Source organism: Podarcis cretensis, assembly GCF_951804945.1.
Source record: "Podarcis cretensis genome assembly, chromosome: 13".
NCBI classification, from domain to species: Eukaryota; Metazoa; Chordata; class Lepidosauria; order Squamata; family Lacertidae; genus Podarcis; species Podarcis cretensis.
In genome coordinates this window covers 24,059,583-24,083,609 of record NC_137182.1, presented here as the reverse complement: position 1 = coordinate 24,083,609, position 24,027 = coordinate 24,059,583, and the positions used below count along the sequence as shown (strand labels likewise).

Here is a 24,027-nt window from a genome sequence, read left to right as displayed (position 1 = left end):
AAAATGGCCGCCACACATTGGAACTTTTCTGAAATCTTTGTTTTTATTATTGGACACGCCGTGGAGTGTTCATGCCACAACACAAAGACAGAACAGAGGCCAGTCAACATGGACGCAGAAGACGGAACGGCGGCTCATCACTGGACCAGCCAGGTGAGGTGAACGAAGAGCAAGCCCACCTGCTTTGTGGGCCAGACGAGACATTAAAGACAACCAGCACACAGAAAGGAGGGGCAGACAACAAGACAGGACACCAATCTGGATCTGTTGGGCAAGAAATCTTCAGGAAGGGCAGAGAGGGAGGAGCGAATAACAGGGAATAAATTAAAGCTCCCCCTCCTATGCAGCGATTATCAAAACCCTTTCAGGAAGTATCTCTTAAAATAAAATAGAAGATCAAAGCTGAAAAGTGAGGCTCAGTTTCCAACAGTGTGCAAACCCCACCCTCTCCCAGCAAGAAAGGGAACCAAAGTGCTTTGTAGACATTCAGTTAATTATGCCGCCCACTTCAGACCCACGTAAATGGTGAGGCTGGGCCAGTAAACAAGAAAAAAAAGGAGGAAAAGGTTCTTGACCACCTCGGGGTGAGTTGGGCAGCACAGTGGTGAACTGCAGTAAAAGAACTTAAAGAGTCTGGACGCTAAAAATATATAAAGCTGTGATGTCCCTAGGCTGCCCTGCATCCAGATTGGGAATTCAGAGAACTGAGGGCATGTTGCATTTCACATGTTGCATTTCGCCACTTCGGCAGTAGATGTTAGTTTTTGTAACGCTGGGAAAGCTCAGACAGGTTTGCAGGATATAGGAGCATGGAAGATGGTGCTAGGAGTTCTGCATGATGGTCTCATACTTGTGCCTGAACTTTGTAACTTCATAAAGACATGCAGCATTTTCCAGTTACAGTACTTCCCGAAACAGAGTTTGAAAACTGGGTGGGGGATGAAACCAGGAACAAAAACCATAAAATTGGAAACCTAGGTGTGAACAGAGCCATCGGACTGAGCTTGCAACACCTTGTAACCCACCAAGCCAAATTAACCATGTGCACTGCAACCCCTCTATGGTTCAATAAACCTGGAAATGCAACAATAGCAGGGACTGTCAAGCACTCACTGGTCTTCATTGGCTTGGTGGGCCACAACTGGTGTGGGCCTGCTCTAGTCTCAGCCAGAACTTCCTCCTTCCTTCCCTCCCTTCAAAACAGGAGCCGAGCCTCAGGATAGTCTATATTCCTCTTGCCACAGCTGAGAAAGAGATCGGAATATGTGTTTTTCTCCCATGATACACACACACACCTCTACATTCAATCATAATCGAGGCAGCTTTGAATAACACAAGTTCTGATAGACCCTGACCTGATGCTGAGGTACAAATTTCTGCAAAGGATTGTGGGAGTGCCAGTGTTTCCCCACTTTTTTACATTATTGCTTCAAATGCTGAAGGACAGTGGGGAGGAGGAGAACGGCTTACAATCCTAGCAAATAGGGAGGGAAGGAGATACCAGAGATGGGGTGATGAAGGGAAACAAAACACACATACACACAATGTCCTGATTCAATGCTATAAGCCCCAACAGTGGCCCAGAACTCAGAGGACTTCCTTAAGGCGTAGGGAAAAGTCCTGGAGTCTCCGCCATAGCAGGCATCTCTGGCTCAGAGTGACATTAACCCGATTCCCGTCCTACAGCCGCCTTGCGGGGAGAAAGAGAGTTGCCTCAGAGGGCTACCACAGCTTCACATATTATAATCTGCTACCGGAGCAGGAATTCCTAACCTAGGCCAGGCTTTACCTCAAAACAACCACCAGGAGCGACTTGAAAACAACCAAAAAAACAGGAGGGGAGGGAGGGTGCAACCAGCCACCCCCCAGAAGGGAACTACTAGGTAGTCAGGAGGACCCAAAACATCCAGTATCCAGGCTTCACTGTGCAAACACCCACTCCACGCTGGGGCACACATTTGCCACTGTTCTCTGAGCAAAAGGCAGGCTTCGAAAATTTAAAGAGCGGTTTCCCATTTTCAAGTTGCTGGGGGGGGGGGGGGGCGTCCAGTCTCGCTGCTTCTGCCCCGGAGCCGATTTGCGACTCGGCGGCTGTTAAAGTGCTTCCTGTCAGCATCCGCGGCAACCCAAGGCTCCACACCAAGGTCCGCCTAGCCAGCAGGCAGCAGTTTTGAGGAGGCGAGATGGACCACGGCCGCCTTCCTCAAGTGTGCGAGGGGGGTAGGGCTGCTTTGGAAGTGCATGGCGCAACACCGAAAGGCGTCCCTCCGCTTCACGAGGTGCTGGTAATCCCAGGATTGCATGCCTTGATCACCTTTGTGCTTATCTAGCAGGGGGTCCTTGCTGTCTGGTCTCCTACACCCCCCCCCCCCCCGCTTTGGGAGATGGCGGGCAGACACAGCTGCTCCCGCAGTTGCTAACCGCTACCACAAGACGGCGCTGTCCATATTGCTGAAGCCAGGCTCCGCCCTCAGCTTCCAGTAGCTGCTGTTGGTTAACCAGGATTCTTTGCCATTTGCATCTACTTGCCGCCTGCCAGGAAGAAGAAAAGGAGCCCATTAGCAGTCAGGGTTAACGGTTTGGTGAGGGGAGATGCATCTGGAGCCACTACCAATTCATGTTTCAAAAGCAGGGCAGGGCATGTTTTGATTCACCCCTCAAAAGCAGGGAACTAGGATGTTGACAGGATGCAACCTATGGTGTGTGTGTGTGTGTGTGTGTGTGTGTGTGTGTGTGTAGTCTATATGCTTACAAAAATAAATAAGAATCATATACCAAAAAAGGATGAATCCCGCAACCTGTATATAGATGCAAATCAAGGAAGACTACATGTTTAATTTTAATTTTGCATCCTCTGCTCTGCTTCTATAAATGGCAAGGAGACTTGAGTTCCACCTCCTCACAACAGGCCACTTTGCTTCACCAAGCATGGCTAACTCCTGGTTTGCTAAATAAACCACAGCTTACATGAACCATGGGTTAGCGTTTATGTAAAAACCTGGCCATAGGCTCCATGGAGGAAGAAACAACCGGAAGCAAAGGAGGAAGTACCTGAAGAAGCGCGCCTGATGAAGAATGTTGTTATCCTCCATCACCCGACGCCGGTCTCGCTGCAGCTGCTCGATTCGCCGCTTCTGCGACTCTGCGGCCTGCACATTTCCCTCTTCTAGGTACCTGGAGAAGTGGGGAGAAGAAGGGCGCCAAACCCAGTTGTATTCATTTCCTTTTCATATCAAAAACTTGTGTGTGCACGTCTATGGGGTGTAAATGGCAGCCAGGATATGCAGGAAAGCTTACAATGGTCTTGCGTTTTTTATGTCCGCTCATTTCCCTAATTTTTGTGTATATCAGCTTTAGCATGGATGCTGCAAAAACGGGGTTTTCTATGAACGGAAGCTGCCTTGAACACCTTACCAGCAGAAAAGTAGGTTATCTGAAACAAAAGAGGAAAAGGCTTTCCTGCCCTCACCTTTGGTCAGGCCTCAGGCGCGTATCTGTGGAGGGAAGGAGACGCTTGAGCTCCGGCGTTAACTCGTTGAGCTCCAAGGCAAACTGAGTGAAACCATAGTTCTTCTCGAAGTCCCGAGGCATGGGGTCTGGAAGTGGCAGGAGAGACAAAGGCAGAGAGAGAAAGATTTCAGAAGATCAGGTGCCTACCACCCACTTACTCTGACAGGTTGATCCTACCTCAATCTCTCAGACACATCTGAAAAGCTATGGATTGTATTGGTTGCTGGTGGCCTGAGATGAGAGTGGGGACTGGTTGCTGAATTTTGTATCCCACGTTCTCAAAGTCATGCACTATCACATAATAGCTGCCCTGGTCTGTTGCATATTTATGTTCCCACATTCATCCTCAAAGGCATGTTAAGCAAGGCAACCTTTCCCGTTTCCTTAGAATGGGGTATGCCGATTGCTAGACAAGCAAACAGGTCTGAGATGTGGGAGGGGATTAGGACAATGGCTGCTGATGTCACAAAGGATTCTATGCTTCCCAGAAGAACAGGAAGACTTCTTTCTTGCAGTTCCTTTTTGTTATGGACCAATGCAATAAATCATTCATTCCTATGCAGTTCTTATGGGATGAGGGTGTTAAGGAACTGGGAGCTCTCTCTCTTAAAGGAAAAATCCAACAAAGTTCTATTACTTTCCTCGCCTCCTCAGATTACAGGATATCACTCCCACTCAGACAGCAAAAGTGGTTCAGGAAAAGATGGGCAAACAGATTCACAGATGCATGGAAGAATGCTATACACAATAAGGATCCATTTGATGGTGGCTCTTGCACAGTTTCCATTCCTTTCAAAAGGGCTTCCCCAGGAGAACACCTTAGTGATTTGTGCTCCATGGGTCAGATCAGCTGGCTACCCTTAATGGCCCCCAAATTATGTCGCCAAAGATGTCTGCTTCATGGTAGGGGAGCCTTTGGCTACTTGGACCCTACCCAGCAACAATCCCTCCCACAGCTTCCACACCTTTAGAAGCCATATTTACATGCACTTCCAAGGTTCAACAACAATAGCTAGAAATTTGATAAATTTGATCTCTGGTTTCAAACTAAGACCAAACACCATCCGCATCAGAAACCCAGGTTCCGCAAGTTTCCACAAAGAATTGTGGAACTGTTGCATTCACGGAACTGTAGCATTTCAGAACGGACTCATCAACCATTGTGGGGCAAGACCATAGGAGCTCCAGTAACTGCCAGTTTCCCCCATTGCCCTGGTGCAAGCAGTTCCTTACTGGGCCTCCAGATGCACTTGCCGACAGGGGCCACGCCACGATACAACCCGTCGTGCCACTTCCCGAAGAGCCGGTGGATAACCTTGCCGCTATGGCTGAAAATGGCGCCCTGCACCTCGTTGACCCCGGAACCCCAGTACCGCGCCTGCCAGAGAGGGGAGGATGCGGTTAGAGCAGGGAGGATGGCTCCACACAATCAGGTGTCAATGCAGGCAGGAACAGGGTGGGATGAATAGGGCTGGAAGGAGAGATTGAAGGGTAGGAGGGCAGGGAGAAACCTGGGAGTAAAAGGGAGGGAATCAATTTGGGGGTCAGGCGTTAGTGTAAGAATTAAAAGGGCTCCAGAGCGGGGAGGGGAATTTCAGGATGGTTAGAGAGACACAGGCCTGGTTTGCACTTTAAACCATAGTTAAGCTCAGGTAAAGGTAAAGGGACCCCTGACCATTAGGTCCAGTCGTGGCCGACTGGGGTTGCGGTGCTCATCTCGCTTTATTGGCCGGGGGAGCCGGCGTACAGCTTCCGGGTCATGTGGCCAGCATGATTAAGCCACTTCTGGCAAACCAGAGCAGCGCACGGAAACGCCATTTACCTTCCCGCTGGAGCGGTACCTATTTATCTACTTGCACTTTGACGTGCTTTCGAACTGCTAGGTTGGCAGGAGCAGGGACAGAGCAACGGGAGCTCACCCCATTGTGGGGATTCGAACCACCGACCTTCTGATTGGCAAGCCCTAGGCTCAGTGGTTTAACCCACAGCGCCACCCGTGTCCCATGGTTAAGCTTAACCATGGTTTAAAGGTGGAACATGCAGCATTCTGCTGCATAGATGCAAATTGCGGCCACTTTGAACCTTCCCTGCTTCTGCAGTGCCAACAGCCAAGCTATGTTTTGGATTAGCATCACTTACAAACCTGGGCTCATTATTCGTTTCTCTTCAAACAACCAAGGTTTTCTTATTTAGTTTAATGCTCACAGTTTGTTTGGAGGAAACAAACCAGAAGCCCCAGTTCAAAACTAATGCTAAGCCAAACCATAGGTTAAATCTCAGCAATGTGGCAGAAGGAGTGAAGCAGCTGTTATCTTTGCCATATGCACCATCAAGCTGCCTGTTCATCTTTAAACCATGGTTAAGGTTAACCAAGGTTTAAAGTGATCTCTGAATGCTGTCGCAGGGTGAAGAATCTCCAGTAACAGGCACGGGGGGGGGGGGGAGAGAGAGAAGGGGGAAAGAGACTGAAAGCTCAAAAAAGATGGAGTGAGGAGTGCAGAATGAAGACACTATGTGGCAGGGGTGAGACAGTCCAAGGGGAAGAACCCAGATACCACAAGGTGTGCCAGGAAAGAGGGAGAGGCACCAGAGGGCAGGGCCATAGCTCCTTGGCAGAGCACCTGCCTTGCAATCAGAAGGTCCCATGTTCAATCCTGGGTGTATCCAGGTTTGGCTGAGAAAGACCAACGCCCCAAACCCCATGAAATCATTGCCAGTCCAAATGTAGACAAGACTGAGCTGGGATGGGCAAGTGTGCCTGACTTAGTATAACAGCTTTGACTGTTCAAATTCAGATGCCAGAGGCTGGGTTCAGAGCCAAGAGGGGCGGGATTTGAAGGTACCAGAGGAAGGGGCAAGCACAGATCAGAAGGAGCAGCAGGGTGAGGGAAGAACACAGACAAAACAGCCCCGGGTCAGAACCTACCTTGCAGAAGGTGATCTTGCAGTGGTAGGTGCTGTCTCTCGTGTTCCGGATCAGCACCTCGCCGTAGTGCTCGATCCAGCGCTGCCCACTCAAGATATTGTGGATGCAGGAAGTCACCTTGTTCCATTCGTAGTGATCCCCAAACCTTTCGTTGGGAGAAAGTAAGAAAGAAAGAAAGAAAGGGGGATCCAGGGTCTGGAGGTGGGTGGGAAATCCACCAAGGATCAAAGGGGCAGAAAACAGGATGGGCGACTCACCTGGGAAGATGGACGTTCACTGTACCCACGGGGATTATCTCCAAGGATTTGCCCCAGAATTTATTTTTCCACTTCATGTCTAAGCAAAACAAAATATTGGGGGGGGGGAATAGAGAGAAAAATATGAAAAGTGAGGTCACACTAATTATGTCTTTGGGAGGTAAACCAAATTGTGAAGTGGGGTGGTGACTGCAGCACAGATTATGAGCCTACTCTAAAGGCATTCTTCTAGGACAGTGTTTCCCAAACTTGGGTCTCCAGCTTTTTTTGAACTACAATTCCCATCATCCCCGACCACTGGTCCTGCTAGCTATGGATGATGGGAGATGTAGTCTGAAAAAACAGATGGACACCCAAGTTTGGGAAACACTGTTCTAAGGAAGAGAGAGAGAGAGAGAGAGAGAGAGAGAGAGAGAGAGAGAGAGAAAGAAAGAAAGAAAGAAAGAAAGAAAGAAAGAAAGAAAGAAAGAAAGAAAGAAAGAAAAAGAACCCAATGCTATGGCCAATGGTATCTGCAAGTTGACTTTTCTGACAGAGCCCATCCTGGCCTCCTATTGTCAAATGCAAAGAGGTTTTTGCTTGAGTCCATGTGTGGGGAACCTTCAGCCCTCCAGATCTTCCTGAACTACAACAGCCATAATCCCCTATTAAGCAGGCCAAGATGTAGTTCAGCAAAATAAGGAGGGTCACAGGTTCCCCACACATGCTTTTGTTTATCAGTGAGGAAGGGACACATGCTCAGAAAACACTCTTTCATGTTCAAGAGCTGACCCCCCAAATGTTTTAAAATCTGATTTGGGACGGAACTCTGCTGACAACCTGGAATGGCCTTTTTGACCCAATAAACAAAGCACACACTTTCTCCCCACCCCCAAAGAGAGCTCCTGGGTGCTATTTTCTTTTCCCCCTGCACACTCCTTCCAGGCATGTATTTGCTTTTACCTTGAAGCCTCACCTTGCCAGAATACGAAGTTGTCAGACTCTGCGTGGCAAGCCGAAACAGGAGGATGGTGGCAGACCTGCAGTTTGGGGGGGGGGGGACAGGAGGAAGATAATAAGCCATCAGCGTTTCAGGGGTGGGCACCTTCAAAAAGTGTGCCATTTCCAAAAAAAGGAACTGTTTTTTCTTTCTTTCTGCCCACTTAAATTTCAGAGAAATTGGCGGAAATTCAGGTCATGACAGCACTCTTAAATTGGGGTTTGTGGTTTAACAGGATTTAAGGAATACAAATGTTCTCTGGATTGCACATTAAACATCCAGAGCAACAAATTTAATTTGTGTACCCACACCTGTATACTCTGCATCCAATGTGCTCCCATCGTAGGTTTAAGAAGGACTGTACACACGATGATAGCCACAATCCATATCTATCCTTGAGTTTCTGAGGAAATTCTGCGTTAGGATGCATTCCCGCCCTCCGCCCCCAAACCAGCATGGATCTAAATTGAGGAAGAAAGAAAAAACTAGCTGCATTTTAAGCTGGTAATATGTATGCAGCCTTAGGCCTTAGGTGGGCCTAAACACCTGGCATAAGTTACCTCACAGGATTCTTATGAGGATAAAAACGGGGTGGGCACTTGTATGTTCCTTGAAGGAAGTGCCTGGCAAATAAAAATTCAATTGAAAAATCCTGGGCCCAGTGAACTGCTGCCGATGGAAACCACAATCTCTCTGTAGGTTTTATTTCAACTCCTGATAGCCCCAGGTAAAGGTAAAGGTAAAGGTAAAGGTAAAGGTAAAGGTAAAGGTAAAGGTAAAGGTAAAGGTAAAGGTAAAGGTAAAGGTAAAGGTAAAGGTAAAGGTACCCCTGCCCGTACGGGCCAGTCTTGCCAGACTCTAGGGTTGTGCGCTCATCTCACTTTATAGGCCGGGAGCCAGAGCTGTCCGCAGACACTTCCGGGTCACGTGGCCAGTGTGACAAGCTGCATCTGGCGAGCCAGTGCAGCACACGGAACGCCGTTTACCTTCCCGCTGGTAAGCGGTCCCTATTTATCTACTTGCACCTGGAGGTGCTTTCGAACTGCTAGGTTGGCAGGCGCTGGGACCGAACGACGGGAGCGCACCCCGCCGCGGGGATTCGAACCGCCAACCATGCAATCGGCATGGTTTTACCCACAGCGCCACCCGCGTCCCTTCCTGATAGACCCAAGTGGCTATCAAAGATGCTCACAAAATATCCTCAAAATAAAAGATCACATCCCAGTTTGGTGTCGAGAACAGAAATAACACGGCACCCCATATGGTGCAATGATTATTCCAAGTGGCATTTTCTGCCCTCACCCTTCCTTCTCTGTGGCCTCTGCCTACTAGGCAGCACTGTCTACTGAGGACCTCTGAGGGACCTCAGCCAAAGATGGAGCCCCAAGTCTTCAATTCTGAGTCAGCGCCAGGATACAAAGGGCTTGGTCCACACTTCCACTTGCCCCATGTCTAGAAAGCACGGGTCCAATCTGTTTCCCACTTCTCTTGTTCCTTCTAGACATGGGCCTGAGCAGTTTTGCCTTTCCCCCAGCCACTTTCCCTTGGAAAACACATTCTTCGGCGCTAAATCGGAGCAAATGTCAATCTGGATAAAACTCAATTGACATTTGCTCTGATTTGGCGGGTTTTCCCTGGGGACAAGCAGGCGTGTGGATGAGTCCTAATTTATTTTTGTCCCACCCATGCCCCTCTCTCAGCACCATTCATCCTCTCCTTCCTTCCTAAGCTAAAAAAGCAAAGTCCTGATCCCTTTCGCTACTCTGTGAGAAACACTCGCCCAACCCCTCTGGACCTGTAAGCCTGATTCACCTGCCATATTGCTTGGTGGATGAGTGCTCCCCTTTCTCGACTGCCATGCCTGCCTGCCTGCCTGTCCCCCTCCCTCTGCTCTCTCCAGCTCCTTACCTGTTCACTTATGAAACGAAAGCCCTTGTCTGGCCGGATGCACTCGTACGTTTCTCCAAGCACGGGGTTGAATGGCTTGCTGCCGGCACGGTAGTATGTTGAGGCATAAGCCGATACAGCAAAGGCAGCCATGCAGATCTATGGGAGGGGAAGGGAGATAAATATTAGGGGAAGAGAAAGGTGGGGGTGGGGGACAACACATAACCAGCTGAGAAAGTACTGCGATTGTAAAGGCCAAGGGAAAGGATGATCACTGGGTTAAAGCTGACCGAAAATCCAGAGGTAGTAGCCTTATTATCAATTTACAATGATGTAGAAGGTTCACAGACTATGAAGGAACTTGCTCACAAATTTATCGACAGCTGCGTGAATTATGATAGCTAGGAAGGGGCAAGCAGAATATAAAATGGAAGAGTGGTATAGAGAGGTGTGTGCCGTAAGACGGCAAATATGCAGGAGAAATTATTTCGAGGAGATGCGGAAGGTGTTTGTAGGATTTGTACTGTTACAACGTAAAGGGGTCAAACCATCGCAAGATGTGTTGAAATTTTGGGAGGTTGGATAGTTACAATGGAAAGGTCCTGGTGGTGGGGTGCACATTTTTATTCTTATTTATTTATGATTATTACTTTGTCTAAATAAATAAATAAAGTCCCCCCCAAAATGGGAAAGGACGACAATGTTCTGCCAATCTTATTGCAGACTTTGCCTTTCCAAAGGGGGTGGGTTCAATCTCAGGCCAAGTAAGAAGATTCAGACCAAAGGGATGAAAGAGGCCAAATGCAGGCCTTCGATCTGGCCCTCAGGACTCTCCCTGGGCCACACCTGTCGCTGCCCCCGATTTGTGCCTGCCTTGAAGCCTTTTATATTTGGCCTGCCTGGAATGTGACCTCCAATTCTCTTTTTCCCCACCAAGAGCTGGTCCCCCAAGGGATACACACGGATGACCTTCTCGCCTGACCAACACAACCCCTGTTCCAAGATGGCGGCCTGGTTAAGGAAATAAAGAGGGCGAGGCCATATACCAGTCTTTCACAGGGGTCCAGGTTGCGGCTGGCCGCATCCAGCAGGGCACTGTACTCAAGTTCTTCGCAGAGGCGCTGCAGCGTGTTGAGGGGCTCGTTCAGCTGAACCGGCATGGAGACCTTGGAGAGATCCTTGCCGATGTTGTTGCGGAGGATGTTCCAGACGCTGACATCGCTGGCGTGGACGTGGGAGGCCGGGAGGCAGTTCCGTCGGATGATCCCGGGACCCGGCCCAGGGAGGTACAAAGGAAGAGGCACTGGCAGGCTGAGGCTCATCTCAGAGGTGTCCCCAACACAGGGAATGGCGCCTGGGCCTGTAGGGAGGGACAGAAGCAGTTCCTGTCAGGTCTTAAAAGAGACCCTACGCCTGGCTGTGAAACTGAGAGGCAAAACCCGGTGATGGCTGAAGAAACATATTTACTGTTGTGGCTCTTTGGAATACGAAACCCCTGCTTCGGGACATTTCATCGCCTCAGAGCCAGGAAACACCCTGTTTTGCAAACCTGAATTCAAAAACCCAGTTTTGTCTCTGCAGTGATTCGTGACAAAGAGCTTGCCTCCTCCTTGTCTGACTCATCGCGGTGCTTCCACCACCTCTTCCTGCGCATTTGAGATTAGGAGCCAGAAATCAGTCTCCTCCAGGCGGGGACTTTTAGATATTCCCTCTCTGTCTAGTTTGCCCACGACGTGGGTGTATGAGGCTTCTGTGTTACAAGAAACACAGCCCCAAACTCTGAGGGCCACTCCCCACTCACTGCAAAGAAGCCAAACACGGCCCATTTTATACACAATTTCCGCACAAAGAGCCCTTGTGAACTACATGACCCAAATTTGTATTTCTGCGTGTTTAATTTGAATTCAATTGCATTGTCTTTCTTTACTGTTGTGTTATTGAACTAGATGTTGCTGCTAAGATAAATAAAAAAATTAAAAATGTTAAATGTCTAGCATTTTGTTTCCAGCAGCGGTCAGTCAGATGCTTCTATGAAGGTCACAGGAAGAATAGGATGCAATACTTTTTCCTTGCTGTGCTGAATGCCAGCTTCTGATATTCAGAAGTATAGTGGCTCTGAATATGGAAGCTCCACTAAGTGCATAAAAGTTAGGGATTCACACACACACACACACACACACACACACACACACACACCCTCCAAGGGTTTGTTCTTTCGCTTTTAAAGCCATCTAACCTAGCAGCTAAGGGACGCGGGTGGCGCTGTGGGTTAAACCACAGAGCCTAGGATTTGCCAATCAGAAGGTTGGTGGTTCGAATCCCCATGACGGGGTGAGCTCCTGTTGCTCGGTCCCTGCTCCTGCCAACATAGCAGTTCGAAAGCACGTCAAAGTGCAAGTAGATAAATAGGTACCGCTCCAGTGGGAAGGTAAACGACATTTCCATGCGCTGCTCTGGTTTGCCAGAAGCGGCTTAGTCATGCTGGGCACATGACCTAGAAGCTGTACGCCGGCTCCCTTGACCAATAAAGCGAGATGAGCACGGCAACCCCAGAGTCGGTCATGACTGGACCTAGTGGTCAGGGGTCCCTTTACCTTTACTTAACCTAGCAGCTAACGGCACACCTTGTGATAGTGCAGGAGTGGGAAGCTTGCAGCCCCCTGACTTGCTTCGTGACAGTGGGAAGGAGCATGACAGGGAAGGAGGAAGGCAAGATGGAGACAAATTAGGGTGCTAGGAAGGGAGAGTCAAAATGGGGGGAGAGCTGGGGAAAGAAGCGGGGGGGGGAGGAAGCCCCCTCTGCTAGTGATCAGATCACTCAGGCAAGAGGGATCTGTGTGCTCTCCCCACCCACCCTTAGCAGCCCACGGGGTGTGGAGGAAGAGGGAGGGAGAGAGAAAGCGGTGGCTGAGAAAAAGAAAGCAATAAATGAGGCAGGGGCAGAAAAGGGGTCCCACCCACTTCCAGCTCTGGCTGCACCCAATTCTAGCATCACCCCACCCTGCTCCCAGTTATCCCCTAGGAATGTTGCTCTTGACAGCCCCACACCCCTGTGGAAGTGAAATCCAAAATGTCACTCATTTGTTATGTACTCCTGTACTATTACTATTTTGTATAACTTACTCTGGGAGGTCAGCATATACAGTGGTACCTCGGGTTACATACGCTTCAGGTTACAGACTCCGCTAACCCAGAAATAGTACCTCGGGTTAAGAACGTTGCTTCAGGATGAGAACAGAAATCGTGTGGTGGCAGCACGGCAGCAGCGGGAGACCCCATTAGCTAAAGTGGTGCTTCAGGTTAAGAACAGTTTCAGGTTAAGAATGGACCTCCGGAACGAATTAAGTATGTAACTAGAGGTACCACTGTACTCAGGGACAGCAGGCGACATTTATTAAAAGAATGGATTACCTCCATCTCATTGCTCTTTAGTGCCCTCCAGATGTTGTTCGCCTACAACTCCCATCAGCCCCAACGAGCAAGGACATTTGTCGAGGACGATGGGAGTTGTAGTCCACAGGTTCCCTGCCCCTGATTTATCCCCTCCCCTAGTCGCGGCTCTGTTCTGTAGCTCCTCCTCTGCAAGCACACCCACCCTGATCACCTCCAGGAACAAGTACCTTTGAGACAACGCCCTGGTCCTCCCGCGATGTCTGTTGCTTCCTCCAAGATGCTGTTAGTCACCTCGCTGATGCAGGACTCGTCGTCTGTGGCCTGGAGGAGCAAGAGAGGTTACACAGGCCAAGGGAAGTGGTGGGTTTGCCAGGAAAGAGGAATGACGGGGATGTGGAGGAGGTGCCTGGTTGAGTTTAAATGGAATCAGAGGCAGGACAAAAGGCTAGGACTTAGGCAAGGGGCATGGAATCCAATGCAACTTTCCTGTGTGGGCAAGGTGGACGGAGGCGGATCTTATATAAAAAGGCCCAGCAAAAATCCAACAGGGGTGCTTTTGGAAAATGGCGTCAGGGTGGACTGACAGCACAAACTTAGTCAGCGCAATCTCCATTCTCCTTCCCAATCAAGTTTCAAAGCAGGAGTGGTGAGCCTCTGTCCCTCCAGATGTTGCTGAACTACAACTCCCATCATCTCTGTTCAATGGCCATGCTTGATGGGGGCTGATGGGAATTGTAGTTCAGCAACACCTGGAGGAACAAAGGTTCCTCACTTTAAAGGAAGAGGCTGCTGGGAAGTCCTTGAGCCTTATGTACTCCTTGGCCCTATAGCGAAAATGGGGCAGAGGCAATTAGGCCCTGAAATTCATCCCCAGCAAAATGACTGAACCTGGAAGCCAGAGAGGATATGTGGGAAGCAAAGGCTGCTTCTCCCGTGAAGCGTAGGATAGAAGGAGAGACAGAGGACAAAGATGAGAGAAAGATTTCACAGGATCCTCCAGGTCCACATTGCAGAGACGGTAAGGACTGTGACACAGAACTCTTCGAAGCAATCGAAAGAAGAAGCCAAAAGTTGAGGCCTTGGACATCAAAGGAATAGCAAGTTGGAAAAGCCCAGCCATCTGCTCAGATGCCTTCAAGAGCCATGGGAAGAGCTGCATGCAAGCAGGGGATTGTGAAATTCAATACCATAGTGCTCCTGAGTCTCTCAATTTGAAGCAGGCACCTAGAGTTGTGTCCGAAAGAGAAAAGGTGGTAGGAAAGCAGGAGGAGGAGGAGGAGAGGCCTAAGAGAACACATTGCAGAACTGGGCTAGGCCTGGACCTTCTACTAGGAAGAGGGAGCGAAGAGAAAGAGACTGGATATAAAAGATCTGGGCAGATGTATATGAGGAGCTGGGGTGGGAATAGGCCACTGGGGGGATGGGGGGGACAGCAGCTGCTAGGCGGGGAGGAGTGGCTTTGCTGCTGGCTAATTCACAAAAGGATGAGAGAGAGAGAAAAAAAAACGACAGTGAAGACACAGCAACAAAAATGTAATTCTATTTGTTTTTTTTTGTTTTTGTTTTTTTAAACTTACACGGATATGGAGCGTGTGACACAAGATCTGAAAAGCTGGATTAAAATCTAAATCCAATTTATTTACCATTCCCATTGCTTTTTTAAAAAGAAATGCTGCCAAGGCTTATCTTTTAAAAAATGAATCACTCACCAACAGTTGTGTATAAGAATATGAGCTCAGATGTGCAGGACGTTAATTGAGCAAAATTATTGTGCATTTTCTTGTTGTTGCTGGTTATTTTTTCTTTCTTTTTTCAAATATTTTTTATTAGTTTTCCATTAGAAACAAATCAAATCCAATCATAATCCAAATCAAGGAAAAAAGCACACAAAAAAATCAAATTACAATCCGAATTATTGTGGGAGGCAGCCATTTCCCACAGCAGGAAGCAGGAAGTCCTATTTAAAGGTTGCTGGTTATTTTTGCAGGCATCAGCAGGTAGAGACACTGACCGTATTCACACTTACCTTTCCTTCACTTTTTCCAGGCACAGCCTGCTCTTTAAAGCTCTGTATCCAAGCATTTTTCATGCTCCAGAGCTTTCCCGACAAAAACCCGCTCTTTAGCGCTCAACCAGAGCAAACGTCCATCTGCGGAAACACTGAACCGACGTTTGCTCTGATTGAGTGCTAAAGGGTGGGTTTTCTACTGAAACAACCACTCTCTCCTAACGGCCTGTAAGAACACCTTGCAATTAATCTGCAGCAGGGAAGATTGTGCTGGGATCAGCTATAATTTCACCTGTTGATGTGTGTCGCCATAAATGATGGGTTTTGACCATTTGCTCTCAATTACCACAATCATTTTGTTTATTTATATGGGGAACCCGTGTACCTCCAGATGATGGAAGCTGCAGCCCGGGAACAACTAGTGGGCCACAGATTCCTGTTTTAAAGACTCCCCCCCACAAATGGCTATATCCACCAACCTCGTTCTCAGATGAGCTGGCCGACAGGAAAACCTCGCAGGCATCGAAGAACTCCGTGTGCGAGTCGGAGAGAGACACGATGCTGCGATTGGAGAGCTGCTGCTCCTGACCTTTAACCAACAGGGCATCCGGCTAGAGGGCAGAGAAAGAAAAAAAATGTTGCCAAGAGATCCAGTCAAAGGCAACTATGGGGTTACATCGCTCATCTAGCTTTTAGGCCAACGGAGCCGGCTTTGTCCACAGACAGCTTTCCAGGTTGTGTGGCCAGCATGACTAAGCTGCTTCTGGCACAACAGGACACCATGACGGAAATAAGAGCGCACGGAAACGTTTACCTTCCCGCTGCAGCAATACCTATTTATCTCCTTGCACTGGTGTGCTTTCGAACTGCTAGGTTGGCAGGAGCTGGGACAGAGCAACAGGAGCTCACTGCGCTGTGGGATTCGAACCGCCGACCTTCTGATCGGCAAGCCCAAGAGGCTCAGTGGTTTAGACCACAGCGCCACCCACATCCCTTAACCTGAAAGTATCACAGCCAATAGTTGTGGATGAACCTCACCTCCCTCACCTCCCATGAATCTCTCTATAGTCCTTTTTAAAAATCTAACATCCAGCCTAATGGCCAGAGTCACAACCTGTGTAAGTAATTAAGTAATAAAAGTAACCGCTTTTAGAGGTTTGGAAGGGATCAGCCTGCCTTAGGGACTCAGGAGTTTGTCTGGTCTGTTTATTTTGCAGTGGATCAGCCCAATCCATCACTCCTGAACTTGCTTCCAAATTGGACTCCAAAGGCTCATCCGCACATAAATTGCATAGCTTAAATGCAGGCTTTTTTTTCTTTCCGAAAAGTTACACGCAACACAACGGAACAGATCTATGACCAATCACCAGTGAAACTCAAAACAGGATGGAATATGGCTGCTCAGTTCATCTCTGGGTTTGCCTGGAGATCTCTGCAATACTCTCTGATCAGGTTAAGAGCCCGCAGCAGCCTTTGCCAACCTGGTGCCCTCCAGTTGTTTTGGACTAAGACTCCTATCAGCCCCAGCTAGCATGTAGCGGCACATGTTTTCTCCGCTGTAAAAAAAAGGACAGCTTACCTCATCAGGGTTAAATGAGGCAAAGGAGTCCAGGGTTGTGTCCGAGGAGATGGAGAGAGAATGGAAACGGCGTATACATTCCATATTGTCCAGTGTCTGCAGAGAAGCCAGGAGGGGGGAAAGGAGGAATTTAGAGAGGGCCGCGGAATGTAGATAAAGAAATTGCCATGTAGAGCATCATAGACCAGGCAATGCTTAAATTTCTCAAACGTGAGGTACCAGCGCTTGAAACCACCAGAAAGATACGGAACCCCTCCAGACTGGGGTTTGTTTGTTTTTGTGGGAGTATCCTTCAACATGTCATTGATGCAATAATAGTAATATCTATTATCTACAGGTGGCGACCATTTTAGGTGTGTTCTACTGACGTGCAATCACCAATGTGTGGGTCTTTTTGGACCTGGAAGAAGGCAGAACAGGGGTGGGGCTTATACAGGCTCCACTGACGCATTTGGGGGCTGCGAATTTTATCACATCACTGTCATTTGGAAGGGCACTCTTGCAATATAGCGCAACAAAAGTAAGGCAAAAATTAAATAAATTAAGTGGCATGTTTGTGGTGCACTATTTGACAGGGCTTCAGCATGCACAGATTGGAAACAAAAGCAGTATGCCTGCCCCAAAATGTTCGCATTGAAAACGGGACCGCTTATACCTGCCCCAACACCATTGTGAGCCCAAATCCATCGTGAATGCACAACTAAAAAGAGACATCTGTGGAGCCCCATATTCTCTATGACTTGGGCATATACTTAAATCAAAGATGGAAAACTTCTTTTGGTCAAGGTTTGCATTCCCTCAGAAGGGCTGGGGTGTGTGTGCCCAAAGCCACCTGAAGAAGTGGAGGCAGAGTCAGACTCCCTTTACCTGCCTGAAATTAAGTTCATGCTCTTGACTTTATATATTCCATATTTTTTGCTCCATAAGACGCACCTGACCATAAGATGCACCTAGTTTCGAGGGGGAGTGCAAAAAAAAAATAATACCGTATTTTTTGCCCTATAGGACACACTTTCCCCCCTCCAAAAATGAAGGGGAAATGTGTGTGCGTCCTATGGGGCGAATGCAGGCTGAAGCCTGGAGAGCGAGAGGGGTCGGTGCGCACCGACCCCTCTCGCTCTCCAGGCTTCAGGAAGCTATCCGCAAGCCTTGGGAGCTCTGCGGGAGTTTCCATCGGGCTCCCAAGGCTTGTGGATAGCAGCCTGTTCTGGGGGCTGGGGTCAGGGGAAGCTCGGGCATCCCCCGCCCCAGCCCCGCGCCTGGGGGGGAAATAATTTTTTCCCCTTTATTTCCCCCCAAAAAAACTAGGTGCGTCCTATGGGCCAGTGCGCCCTATGGGGCAAAAAATACGGTATTTTTAAAGGGAGTGCTGAGCAGATCCTGTATGCATCCCAGGCTCTACTCAGCGCTCCCTTTCACGAGCTGCGTGGAGCGTATGTGTGGCACTTGCAGGCTTTTCCCCAGGAGGGAGAAAAGCCCGCAAGAGCCACACACACACTCCACGCAGCTTGTGAAAGGGAGCACGGCTCTTGGGGGCTTTTCTATGAGGTGGGAGGACAGCCCCTCAATGACAGGCTGCCCTTCTCCCACCTCGTAGAAAAGCCCGCAAGAGCCGTGCGGAGTGTGTGTGCAGCTCTTGCGGGCTTTTCCCGCCTGCCTCCTGCCTGCATTCGCTCCATAAGATGCACACACATTTCCCTTTACTTTTTAGGAGGGAAAAAGTGCATCTTATGGAGCAAAAAATACGGTACTGTACACTGATCGAGCTATTCTGTGCCAATGCTGCAGTATTCTGCATATGTTGGGTTGTTGTTTTTTTGGTATAAGCATCTAACTTTTTTTAAAAAAGTAGTAATAATTCTATACCAGCAAAGTTTTAAAACCAGCAATTGGTGAGCGTGCCAGAGGACAGTGGGAGGAGCCTTACCCCGGCTGCTGCCATGCCGATGCCACCCCCACGACCACCCTGGGCGGAAGACATAGTGGAGCGTTGCAGATTGAGCGTCCGCTGCAGTTCTTGGAGACGGTCTCGCTCCGCCGTCAGTACGGCCAGCACACTGCTGAGGGAGCCATGAACTGGCAAAGGAGGAAAGCACATTTCAAAGCAGATCCCATCATTCATAAGGAACCGGGCATTCGGCGAGGACTCCGGAATCCTTGGAATGATCAACTTTTGTTTTTAAAGGGAGGAGCTCAAGTTTCTAGCCCTTAAGGCCACCTTGACCAATTTGAAAACAAATGTACGTAACACCCAATGAAAACTCAAGAAGTGGAGCGAAGTGTGTGAGCAGAATTGGCAAACAAGGCGCGCGTGTGTGTGTGTGTATATATAATAATAATAAATTTTACTTATACTCCGCCCTCCCCGACCAGAGTTGGGCTCAGGGTGGCTAGCACCAGTAAAATTACAGTAAAAACATAATAGGAAAAAAACAAAACAAATTTAAAATACAGGTTAAAATGCAATTTAAAATGCCGCCTCATTTTAAAAGTAGCCCATAGATACACTCCCCTTGTTCTGCAGAAGCTGAACTAGTTACATAAAACAAGAACTTCCTGCGATTTATGCAGGACACAAAATCCGGCTTTCCTTTGTACAGAATCTGGGTTGCTTCAGTCACAACACTATGATTTATCGCAGCAAAGAATAGGTTGTGGAAATGGCGGGAATTAACCCCCCCCCCCAAAAAAGGAACAAGCCCATAAAGCAATTTTCCCTTCCAATCTCTCTCATGCTCCTGCTCTCTGTCAACCTTCGAAATCAGCACATCCCTCTCCACCCACAACAAAAATAACAAATATAGGTAAAGTAGGACTATCATTCCTGAGCGTTGCGAACAACAATAGCCAACACCTGCCACAAGCTGACCTTTCTGAGCTAAAATCCAGAAACTTCTCTGCAGCTGGCTGTATTCCGGAGGGACGCTAAAGATGGCTTGGTTCTGACAGGATTCCAAATATCTCGAAAGGTTGGGCACAGAGCCATGCAGGCGCCCCACCTGCAGGCGACAAAACACTTCTGGTTTAGATACCCAGTACAACATTTCCCCAATCACACCCTCTCTCCCCTTCCATATTACTTAAAAGCAGTGCTTTTTCTTCTGCGGGGATGCAGGGGTATGCATACCCCAAACATTTTGTAAATCTTTGTACTTTTGTCCATTTACTGTATTTATTTCCCCCGATTTAAACTTTAAAATGGTTATTTTCTTGAGTCAAAATTAGAGTACCCCTAAACATTTTTTTTTAGAAAAAAGCACTGCTTAAAAGGCCTTTCTCCTCTGTCCCATAAAAGAATTGCTCTCTCAATAACAGCAAGACAATGCAAAATGCCACCCTCCACTTTCTAAGCTAGACACACACCCTCTCACACAACCCATATCACAGTGATGGCCAAACTTGGCCCTCCAGCTGTTTTTAGGACTACAAATCCCATTATCCCTAGCTAACAGGGCCAGCGGTCAGGGATGATGGGAATTGTAGTCCCAAAACAGCTGGAGGACCAAGTTTGGCCATCACTGCCATATCGGAACAGATACCGCCAGTTCCAAGCCAGCTCACCCTGCCTATCGTGTCGTCTTTTGCAAAACTCTGAGTGCACCAGATGCGAGTGGATCTCTTCCCTTTCCTGGGTCTCTCTGTGCCCGCTGAGGTCTGTAAAAAATCAAGCAAGAGTCTCCTGCCACAGCTGCCATCGAACGTTTATTCAGAGTCAGAGAACTCAAGGCAGGAATTCCTCAATTTGTAAGAGTGGGTACATAACCATGCAAATCCGTTCAATGCCCATGGTTGGTACATGACTGAAATGGCAAGAAAGCAACTCCAGAGCCAGTGGCAACTGCACCGTAGGGGGTTGGGCTAGATGACCTTTGGGATCCCTTACAAATCTATTATTATTATTATTATTATTATTATTATTATTATTATTATTATTATTCTGCCCTATACCCGGAGGACTCAGGGCAGTTCACAGAAGAAAATCAAAATATAAAACCACAAAATAAATAATCAAAACAAAAACAACAACCCAACAACCCAAATAACAGAATCTACAATTCTATTATTCCACAGGACGGCTTACAATATAAAAACACAAAAATGCATAATATGGTAACAAACAAAAGCAATTAAAAAACGCACACAGTTTAAAAGGCCACAGATTGTTGAAATAGCCGAAGGCCTGGGAGAAGTGGAATGCTTTGCCTGGCGCCTAAAGATATGTAATGAAGGCGCCAGGAGAGCTTCCCTGGGGGGGAGCATTCCACAAGTGGGGGGCCACTGCAGAAAAGGCCCGTTCTCATGCTGCCACCCTCTGGACCTCTCGTGGAGGAGGCACACAAAGAAGGGCCCCAGGTGAGGATGATCTGTTGCCATCGCCGCTCTACATACCTGACTATTGGAGATGAGGGGAGCAGATGGAATGCGGTGCAGGGTCTCCAAACTCTGCAGCATCCGGTTGAGCTCTTGAAGTTTTCCCTGGCATTCGGAGAGCTCTGAGGAAAAAGAAACCAAACGTTACGCGTGTGAAAATTTTGCACTCGGAAAGAGCACGCATGGGCGATGTCTGCAGATTTAACATGGCAGAAACAGGCCAGGGAGTCAGGAGGCGGGACTTCCTGTCTGTTGAGTACATTGGCTCTTTGATCGGGACGCATTTGGAAGAAAGTGCGTACTATATCATGGCAGCACTGTAGAGCGGGGGTCGGCAAACTACGGTCTGTGGGCCGGATCTGATCCAATTGCCCTCAGGATCCGACCCGCGGACGGTCCGTGAATCGTGTGGATTCTGTTCGTTAATTTTTTTTCTGCACCGCCATTTTTGGGGGGCGCCATTTCCCCTCTTCTTCTCACACACCACGGCGCCTCCTCCCTCCCTCCTCCTGGCTTCTCCCCGCCCTGCGTAGAGGAGGAAGGGGGCTGGACTGAGCTCGCTGTGCGCCATTTTGGGCAGCACCTCTCCGGAGCCAGCCCACCCTTGCGCCGGCAGCACTCTAGGTAGGCAGGGGGTGGGGAGGGACTGGGGGGGGAGAGAGAAGCCCCCTCCGCCGTGTGTGTGTGTGTGCGTGCATGCGCGCAGTCTGGCCTACCACAAGGTCTGGGTGACAGTGAACCGGCCCCCTCCCAAAAAAGTTTGCTGACCCCTGCTGTGGAGACATTGGGTGGGTGGCTTGCACTCTGAGCATAGTTTGGAAGCCAAATTCCCACAAAGAACTACAGCATGCACAGACTCTCTGACCCACAGGCTGCCCCTTCATTCTGGCTTATAACGGCCACTGATTCCCGCCCCCCTCCAACTACTTAGCCCACTTCTGATCTGCTGACCCTCACCACGGAAAAGCCTTCATACTGGAAAGGTGCTAGAAGGAGAGAGAGATCAATGGAATAGGAAAGGGTTTCCCAGCAGCAGCACATGCAGACGTCAAGAAGCTTGACGGTGCTTCAGAAAGAGTGCTGGCTTAGAAGAGCAGAGGAGAGGGAGCTGGGAATGGTGGAAGGCGGAAGGGCATTTGTTCTGGGAAAGCGGTAAGAAGATCCCATCTCACCTGCTGAGCACCTGTCCAGGCCTTTGCTGTCGCTCAGCCAAGAATTCACCTTGTCTCGGGGGCCGGCCAGGGAAGACAAGGCAGGGGCACTCTCGGACATCAGAATGCGGTGCCGTGAGCTGCAGGCCTGCAGGAAGGAGGCAAGAAGATGTGGGCCGAACGGAAGCTAGGAGCAAAGGATTGTGGGAGGAGTGTCCATTTTGCAGGCCACAGCTGTGAGCTTTTAGCCTCTTGTTCACCAGGAAGCTCTCCCTGGGACCCGGGCACAAAGCTGAACAGCAGAGGCAAAGTCATTTTAGGATTTCAACACCCCTTTTCTCTATGAATCAAGAGGTGAAACCAGCTAAGTGCCAATACTTTAAACTCTTTTACAAAGCCACATAAAGTGGTGTTGGAGAACTCGCAGCTCTTTAGTATAGTGGTCATCCTAGGGGTAGGGAACCTATAACCTTTGAGATGTTATTGGACTCTCAACTCCTATATGCCTCAACCAGTATGGCTAGCTAGGATTGGAAGCTGGAGATGTACAACATCTGGAGATGTACAAATTCAGTTATACACGCAGCTGACACAATGTATTTGCAAGATGTACTTAACATTTCGACGGGAACCACCAAAGCTTAACTTTGGCCTATATAGCAACTCTTTCTTGCCAGAGCTATGTAAGGGCCCCTCCAGACTGCTTTGGGGGTTTTTTTTGGCAGGTCTATTCAGCAACATGCCACTGATGCAAAAATAGTGCATCCTTCCAGAATGATACAGCATTATTGCCCTCCAGTGGGCAGCTCTTGCGCTGTAGCACAACAAAAGTGGCACAAAAAAAGACTGCTATAACATTCCTTTCATTTGAAAAATGACAGGATTTCATCAGGAAGTTACGAGACGTGCACCGATTGGAAATGAAGTGGTGTGCCTGCCCCAAAACTGTTGCAGGTACAAACAGCATTGAAAGCAGGATCTACGTGTAACCCGCTGATGCCATCATGTGCACAAACTGTCATGAATGTGTAATAAAGAAGGCATCTGGAGTCCGGGCCCCAAGTCTCTTCTTCCTGCATATGACTAAGGGGAAAGAACCAAGGAGAGATACTGGAGTCCTCTGTCGATTCACCCCACCATCATTCCATGTGCATGTCCCTTCCCATCCATCTTGCGCAACACAAAAAGTTCTTTCCCCCCACCCTTCCCACCAGCTCACCTGTGTAGGATGCGAGGCTCTTCCACCATGGCTACTTGTCAGATACTGCCTTTGGGAGGCATCCAACTTCTGCACTTGGCGGTGTGAGCAGAGCTTGGCCACCCAGTTATTGAAGAGTTCCTGGGATTTAATCTAGAAGGAATGAACCGTTAGGAGCACAAAGGTGGGCGGTGGGAATTAAGATACCTGTCCAAGTAGAGGTTTACACTGATGTCTGAAATCTGAACCCAAGAGCTGATAGGGTCCTGAGCGCAGCTGATCCTCAACCTAAACCGTGGAGATTTGCAGCCATCGGATTCAAAATATCTCAGTTTTCATTATTGAGGAGAGCAAGATGCTTGTTCTCCTACAAATTAAAGCTGCCTAGATTTCTTTTCAGATCTTTTTATTAGGTTTTTAAATACATAAAAATTTTTCAACATAACAAAGAATTATGTAGCGTAATAATTAAAGCTTCCCCCCTTTTTTTCTTTTTAAAGGCAAACGCAGACAAAGACCTTGTCAGCATTGTTCCACTCAGACTACAGAATCCACAAAACAATCCGGTTCACAATCAAAGCATCGTGAAAGTCCGCAGGCGAGGGCTCCAAGCTTGTAGCAAACAGATCTGACGATACCACTGATATATACCATGTTCAGCTTTCCTGCATGTTTTAGGAACTGCTAGGAAAACGTGCACTGAAAGCTAAATCCAGTGAATGGCAATGGATGTCTACCTAGCTTGATTTGCTACAGCTGGGGAGAAAC

The 24,027-nt window shown here is 48.5% G+C and overlaps 1 protein-coding gene across 4 annotated transcripts in view; it reads right to left on the bottom strand.

Moving 5' to 3' along the window:
- Positions 1 to 24: 24 nt before the first annotated feature.
- Positions 25 to 24,027, bottom strand: part of OSBPL7 (oxysterol binding protein like 7) — a 35,531-nt gene continuing 11,528 nt past the window's right edge. For 3 of the 4 annotated variants that reach the window (XM_079949426.1, XM_079949428.1, XM_079949427.1), the window contains exons 6-23: positions 23,281 to 23,412; positions 22,083 to 22,209; positions 20,929 to 21,032; positions 20,101 to 20,193; positions 19,409 to 19,538; positions 18,467 to 18,615; positions 16,540 to 16,635; positions 15,440 to 15,571; positions 13,180 to 13,273; positions 10,606 to 10,919; positions 9,581 to 9,718; positions 7,649 to 7,712; positions 6,694 to 6,772; positions 6,437 to 6,581; positions 4,744 to 4,888; positions 3,470 to 3,596; positions 3,052 to 3,174; positions 25 to 2,532 (exon numbers count right to left, since the gene is read on the bottom strand). In XM_079949426.1, coding sequence (XP_079805552.1) covers positions 2,424 to 2,532; positions 3,052 to 3,174; positions 3,470 to 3,596; positions 4,744 to 4,888; positions 6,437 to 6,581; positions 6,694 to 6,772; positions 7,649 to 7,712; positions 9,581 to 9,718; positions 10,606 to 10,919; positions 13,180 to 13,273; positions 15,440 to 15,571; positions 16,540 to 16,635; positions 18,467 to 18,615; positions 19,409 to 19,538; positions 20,101 to 20,193; positions 20,929 to 21,032; positions 22,083 to 22,209; positions 23,281 to 23,412 — 2,301 coding nt within the window. In that variant the 3' untranslated portion in view covers positions 25 to 2,423. Of the gene's footprint in view, positions 2,533 to 3,051; positions 3,175 to 3,469; positions 3,597 to 4,743; positions 4,889 to 6,436; positions 6,582 to 6,693; positions 6,773 to 7,648; positions 7,713 to 9,580; positions 9,719 to 10,605; positions 10,920 to 13,179; positions 13,274 to 15,439; positions 15,572 to 16,539; positions 16,636 to 18,466; positions 18,616 to 19,408; positions 19,539 to 20,100; positions 20,194 to 20,928; positions 21,033 to 22,082; positions 22,210 to 23,280; positions 23,413 to 24,027 lie in introns of those variants that run through there. The other variant, XR_013832412.1, reaches the window with a different exon arrangement.